The sequence below is a fragment of the Cucumis sativus genome, chromosome 7, assembly GCF_000004075.3.
Source record: "Cucumis sativus cultivar 9930 chromosome 7, Cucumber_9930_V3, whole genome shotgun sequence".
Classification (NCBI taxonomy): Eukaryota; Viridiplantae; Streptophyta; class Magnoliopsida; order Cucurbitales; family Cucurbitaceae; genus Cucumis; species Cucumis sativus.
This window is the reverse complement of record NC_026661.2, coordinates 730687-737742: the sequence shown is the minus strand read 5'-3', so window position 1 is coordinate 737742 and position 7056 is coordinate 730687. Positions and strand designations below refer to the sequence as shown.

At 32.3% G+C, this 7056-nt stretch overlaps 2 protein-coding genes across 3 annotated transcripts; both read right to left on the bottom strand.

Annotated features, from left to right (window-relative positions):
• Positions 1-1715: 1715 nt before the first annotated feature.
• On the bottom strand, positions 1716-4869 carry LOC101204068 (putative HVA22-like protein g). Of its 2 annotated transcripts, none has more exons than XM_031888929.1 (6): positions 3730-4869; positions 3532-3630; positions 3376-3432; positions 2479-2542; positions 2172-2381; positions 1716-2068 (listed from the first exon to the last, which is right to left on the bottom strand). In XM_031888929.1, the coding sequence occupies exons 1-6, from the start codon at positions 3759-3761 to the stop codon at positions 1889-1891; spliced, it is 642 nt and encodes a 213-aa protein (XP_031744789.1). In that variant the 5' UTR covers positions 3762-4869; the 3' UTR covers positions 1716-1888. The 2 variants fall into 2 exon arrangements, with proteins under 2 accessions (XP_031744789.1, XP_011658587.1); XM_011660285.2 differs by having other exon boundaries at positions 4223-4361.
• On the bottom strand, positions 4268-4609 carry LOC101204304 (auxin-responsive protein SAUR21). Its single transcript, XM_004144782.2, has one exon. It carries the CDS (start codon positions 4607-4609, stop codon positions 4268-4270), a length of 342 nt encoding a protein of 113 aa, XP_004144830.2.
• Positions 4870-7056: the final 2187 nt, after the last annotated feature.

The following is a 7056-nucleotide window of genomic DNA, read 5'->3' as shown; positions in this document are numbered from 1 at the left end:
AAACAAATTTGAGAAATTTTTCGGCGAAGAACGATGATCAGAGTGGAAAGATCACTGTTTCAAGACAAGGAGAGACGAAAGGACATTATAGATAAGGGAGACGAAAGATCATTTAGGAGAAGGAAGACAAATGGGGAGAGGAGAACAGTGCATCGTGGAGTTGAGAGGGAGGAGGAAACAATAGTCATGCAAAACAAAAAAGAGAGGAACAATGATCACTAGGGTTATTCTTGGAGTTGAAGGAAATTTATGGATCAAACATGAAGTGGATTATAATAGCTCACTCCACTCCTTTGACTAAATAGACCATTATTGTCATATGATCGTTTAATGATAATTTATAAATATATTTGATTCTCCCTCACTATGCCAATATGCTTCAAGTTTCATTCAATGTTTCATAGGATAACCCATTAATTCAAGCTCATTTAATATTTGTTTGCTTTGTTTCATTCCTATATTTTTCTTGGTCTATTATATTAAGGTCCAAATATTTGTCTAAAAAATAGGTGGTGTTACATGAAAAATTATTTTGATGTGTGCGAGTGTAGGCAAGAGTTCTTTTACCTTAATTCTCTACAAATATTTGTGATACGTAGAATACAAATATGAAAAATAGAGAAATCAAACTTTTCTGTTGTCAAACAAACTTCATCTTTTTCAATCCTTTTTCATTTTCTTATCTTGGGATCAATTAACTTATTTTCTTCCTTTTTCTTTGGTTACAATTTTAAACTTTGAGAAGCTAATTAAATTGTTACTTCTAATAGTAATTTCTAACTTTATTAATAGTTTACCTTCCACTAAGATAAATTGAAAAGCACCTGAAAAGTATTTTCTTCTTAGGAAAAGGCAAAATAAAGGTGAAAAGAAGCCAATAATATTAGCTAAAACTAAGGCTAGAAGACAGAAAAATGCATTGGGGCACACAGACACCTTATAAATTTATGCTCGTATTTTAGGAGTCTGGTGAACAGATTTTAGAGGGTTATTTGATACTAGAAAACGATCTCACAGCATTGGAGGATCATTTTCATAGCCAAGATGATCAAGCAGATTTTGTTGTTTAAATTTGAATCAAATAATTTAACTATATCCACCACTGCAAATTAGTCCTAGTAGTAAGATCAAGTTGAATACACAGAGCACATGAATTTTTCAGTTAAATATTTTAAAGCCAAGAAAATAAATTGCAGAGAAATTAAATGGAAATTGAATATGAATGATCATTAAATGGTCTAACTTACGCTTTTGAGCTCTTGTTTTCTCAATTATAACTTGATCATAGATTTGTCAATTTAATTTTATTTCATTTAAGCTTAAAACAACCTAAATTAATATTCATCATGGTTCTTCCTAGGGCTGATTAGAACAAACAAGTTAATCTTACCTTTTTGCCACCTTAGTCGAATCAAAACTATATGTCAACTATTATGATTTGATACCTAGCTAGTGATGAGGAAGAAAAGAGAACATTTGTACAATTTCTCCCAATAATTTGAATCTTTGAACACCACGTAGTCTTCAAACAACTTATTTAAAGTTATTTAAAGTTTATAGATATTTTTAACATACATAATCCAAAATGAAAAGCTTAGCTTTTTTTCATTTTTATTTTTTAAAAAATGAATACATCTGAATATTTTGTATGAATAGAGACATTTTGTAGATTTGTAACAACACACAACATCGTTGAGATTCCAACCACCTTATAATTAGAAAGAACAATAATCGAACTGTTATAAATCAGATTGCCCATGAAACAGAAGAGATATATATCACATGAAGATTCATATACAACACACTAAAATTACAAATTGTTTCCTAAAAGCAAGCTTCACAATGCCCTTTTCCATATCATATGTTAAATATTACAGCAACCTCAAACTTATTTGACACAAATGAAGTTAAAAACTCGCCATTTTCGACGTTTGGATTTCGACAATTGTTCATCGTAACTTACCTTCTTCTTGGAATCATCTGCAGCAACTCTATTTTCCATAGTTGATACACATTTTGTTGTCTTTCCCACTAGTTCCGTTTCATCCTTCTTGAGATTGTGCCAATGCTAAATCAAACACACCACCACCACACAAGGCCTCTTAATTTCAAAGAGTTTTTTGTAGAAGTTTCTCAAATAAATACATTGATAATCTTCTCATTAAAAGTACCTGATTATGACAAGTCTGTGATGTGGGCATCCACGAAACATTACGAAGCAAGTCGAGTAATGTTGTCTGGCTGCAACTAGTAGTTTTGTGCCAAAACAAGGCTGCAATGTCTGCTGTCTTGAGCCTTAGTTCAACAAGGCAACGATCAATTTTTGCTTCATGTTTCGATATAAATGGCTGAAGAACAACATCAAACATATATGTTGCTCCCTGAAAACAAACTTCAGTTAGTTATCCATTGAGGCAAAACTTGAGATGGAGTGAATAAGAAAGAAGTTTTTTTGAGCTAGAGATATTGAACACTCACTTTTGTTTTAGGATGCCAAAGATATATAAAGAATGCTAGCTTTGCTTCATTGTACAGTGGCAGCCTTCATAAACAATGATTTCACAAATTTAGTTGGCGTGATAAAACTCGAATAAATACAATTCTGTTCAACCATAATAATTTAGCACCTGTTTGATAAGTATTTTGGTTATTAGATTTTGAAAGTTATGTTTATTGTTTTGTCGACAATTTTAAAAAGCCAAGTCATACCTTTTAAACTAAAACAAGAGTGTTTTATTTTCAAAATTTGACTAAAACTTCAAATGTTTCTGTAAGTTATATGAGAACTATTTAACGAATTTAGAAGAAAACAAGCCAAAATTTCAAAAGCTAAAAACTAAAAACAAAATTGTTACCACACTCGACTTTAGAAACTTCACTTTTTCGCTGGGTGGACAAAACCTCAGGGCGCCTCCCTCAAAAATTCGAGTTCCTTTCTTTCTAACATTTTTTTCTCACATTTTCAGGAAAACTCAAAGTTGAAAACTAAGTCGTTGTGCTTGCTTGTTTCATTTTCCTTTTTAAGCAAACATTTGATTTGTTAGCCAAATTCCAAAAAACAAAAAAACAAGTCAAGTTTTTAAATAGTACAACTTCTTTTTAGCTTTCAAAACTTGGCTTGAATTTTGAAAACCCTTGTAAGAAGTAGATTACAAAAGAAACCTAAGTTTCAAAATCCAAATAATTATCAAAGAGGTCTTGAAAACTTAAAAGCATTTTGTTCTAGCCTTGAGTTAGCAAAACCTTTTCAAGTTAGAAGGGCAAACCATGAGCATAATACAAGTAGCAAGTCCTAATCCTCAGTTATTTGAATCTTATTCGAAAAGAAAAATGAAACTCACTGAAGAATACAGATAACAAATGACATTTGTTTACCATGAAATCAAAGGGTCTCCCACTCTTTCAAATACTGTAAGCAAAGCAACAATGATCCTACAGAACAGACAGAAAATGAGATGTTTAGACACTGTAATTAACTTGAAACAAATTAAAAGCCAAGATGATCATAGCATAAGAACAGGCATTACAAACCAATAATGGCACCAAAACAGAAGTTGGAATATCTCTAATGGCCTCCTCTCCACAGTCTTGAAGCACTCATAAGCAGGATAGACATACCCAAAAGCCATTCTGTCAAGAACAAACGGAAACTTAAGTTTTTTCTTAGCAAAGACTAGAAAAAAAAAGTTTTTTTTTTAAACAAAACCAAAGAACAGAGCATTTACATACAGAAGAATCTTTGATATGAAAGAACCCATCATCTCCAGTCTCTAAAACAATTCACAAGGTTTAATCTCAATCTCAAGTTCTTGAAACTAGTGATTATTTTACATAGAGGGTGAAACTTCACCAGAAATATTCGGCAACCCAAGAAGACAACCAAACGGTTTATCCTAATGAAACAGAAGTTTGCTATTCCATTCATTCAGTTGTCTAAACATCAAACGGTGTGAGATGCAAACAAAGCGTTTGACGATAAATAAAATGAGACTGATGGTTTGGTGATCATTAATGAAGCATAGCAACGATTCATAAAGAAAATAAACGGACTCCAATGATTCAATGATTCAATGATTCAATGATTCAGATTTTGTATTAAACAGGAAGATAAATGAATGAAAATACATCAGTGGCTAAACTCTCCATAGTGCAAGAGAAACCCATTTCTGAAAAACCCCCTCTAATATAAGAATATCATCGATTAATTTACAGAGTTCTATACCATCTTTTAAGCTTCGGGCAAATGGGTTCTCAGTTCTGATCAATTTCAACTAATGAGTCTATTCAACCGAGAAGTTAAACCCAAAAATTGATCCTGAGCACAAGGAATCGTAATCCCACCGAAGTGATTGTCAAATCCAAACTCGTCAGCAGCTTTACTCAACAGTTCTTGAAACAGGGGATTCTTCAAGTACGACAATGGCACAACAAATCGCTTCCTGTCTTCTTCTTCCTCTCCAACATAGACCACAAAATGGCCTTTCGGAACATCGGAAAACGACGATCGATGCTTCGTAACTTCATACCCAACTTGCCGGTGCGACGGCGCCGCCGCACGGTGAGTTATTTGCTTGGCGTGAAGAATGATCTCCGGCAGACGAATACCCATTTAGCTAAAAACTTGTATACGAAATGTTGTTTTTCGGCGGTTGAGAATTGGATGGTTCTTTGAGCTCAGAATCGGGGAATTTATATGGAAAACTCTAGGGAGGTTTTGGATTGTGGGGTTTAGCTAAAAAGTGGTATTATCCAAAGCTTCAACATGGACGAGAATGGACCCACGTGAGTGTGAAATACCGCTATGGTACTCCCCTGGTTTTTTCCATGCAAGTTCATCTCCTTTGGCTTCCATAGTGTTGGAAGAGATGAAAAAAAGCAAGACACTCACATTATTTTTTTCACTTTTTTAATCTTTTCTTGAAACATTATCTTGATCATCTTTTTATCTTATGAATCTTTTTATCTTTGTCTTTAATTATTTTAATATTGCCCCCATTCACCATATTTGTTTATGTATTATTAAAGGAAACAAATTATTAAAAACTGATTGCTACTACTTTTGTAAATATTTCTCCATGCTCTTAAAATTATAATCGAAAATAAAGTATGTACCAATGCCATAATCTTGTACATCACTGCAATCCTCATCATCAAAAAAGTTGAAAACATATATAAAATACAACTCTTAGCTCCATATACAAAATATACTTTATGCTTACCTATCTTCCACTTGTAAGTTGAAAAATAAGAAGAAAAAGTATACTCATTGACACACATGAACTATGTAGCTAGTGCACCACTCAATACATGTCACTATTTAGTTATTATCCCTTCCAACTTTAGGTTTCGAAGATTTGAAAATATATTGTAAAAAATTCAATGTCAACCAAAGAAAAAAGGCCTTTTAATTTGATGATCTTCTTTTGAGAGAGGTAGCTCCTACATTCTTTTCCACCACTCTAGGAATGTGGATCAAGTAGTATTATTCCAACAGGATTCACTCATTTTAGAGGACTGAGTTGTAGGTTTATTCCATTATTTCTTCCCCCACCACTTTAGGAGAGCATTTCTAGGTGGAAGGAGGACCTTACTATATAATTTGACTTGTCACAACCTTCACATTTAGATATCCACTATTTTTCGACTTTCTTTTTTCTACAAGATCTACAATAAGGATATTGCAAGAATCTTATCGTATATACTCGATAAAGTCAACTATTGTATATGTTTACTATGATATATTTTTCACTTCTTTTTATAGTAAAAAGATGTTGGAGTTGTGGAAGTTTAAATTTCGACCTTTAGAAAAATCATGTCAAATACCGTTGAATTTGAATTAAGTTTACATACTCACGTTAAATTCAAGTATGCACAATTCATTATTTTGTCTTACCCAAAAGGTTTAATACTAATATATATAGACAAGGCTATGTCTATATATATATATAATAAGAAGTGAAAAAGAATGAGGTTAGTTTTAGTAAATAGTTACTTTCTGGGTTAACTCTATTTTTACCTTCACTTGTGTATTAAAACTCTACTAATTAAATGTGCCGTTACGTATCATCAACAAATTGTATAATAATATTTCTACTCTAAAAATTCTCCTAGATTCCTAGTCTTCACTACTTTTCTTTGCTGAAAATTCCATAACCTTAAAAGTAAAAACTATGACCTATTTGTAAAAACTTTATTAGAACTAACCTTTAAAGCTTTAATGCATATTATTACAATTGAACATTTTTAATAATGGCTTTCGGATTACACGATTGTTTAGGTTTAATAAGCGATCGTTTAACATTTATTATATGATTGGTTATGTTTTTGTGTGTGGATTGCATAGTCATAATTTACATGATCACTTAAAAGTAAGTGTGCCATCATTTATAAATAATTCACCGATCGTGTGGAACCTTCGTTTATTAAAACATGTTGACAAACTAAATATCGTGTGAAAGGTCAATTTTACCCCTGTGATATAAATAAAGTTGAATCTCAATTAATTGTTCCTCTCATTCGCTTAGTTTTCTTCTCATTCACGTTCTCTTGTCGCTCTCAATGCTCTCAACACTCATCGCTCTTCTTCACTTTTCTTATTCCCTCCATTAGCAAGAAGAATCTTTGAAGGTACTTTCATTGTCTCTTGGTTCCACTTACTTTAACGTTGTTCATCTTAACCTAGAATACCGATCATATGAACGTAGAAACACGATTTCTTGACCCATATTAAACAATCTCTTAAGTTAGAATAAAAAATCTCTTGACTTGGAATAAACTACGTTCGATTGTACTCCTCATATATATGATTTGTATCAACCCTATCAATCCATTTAACTATCGTTGATATGTACAATGACATTCTAGTTGCTTCATTGCCTTCTAAAAAGATTGGAGATTGTCATCGTCAATTATATGGGTTGGAGAGACTGGAACCATTGAGCTCATAAGAGTACTTGAGTCTATGTCAAACATAATAACTAACAAGTTTGATATATATATGTAATATCATTTCTAAACTTCAATCCATTTGTTTGACCCCTCATATCTTTTGAAAGA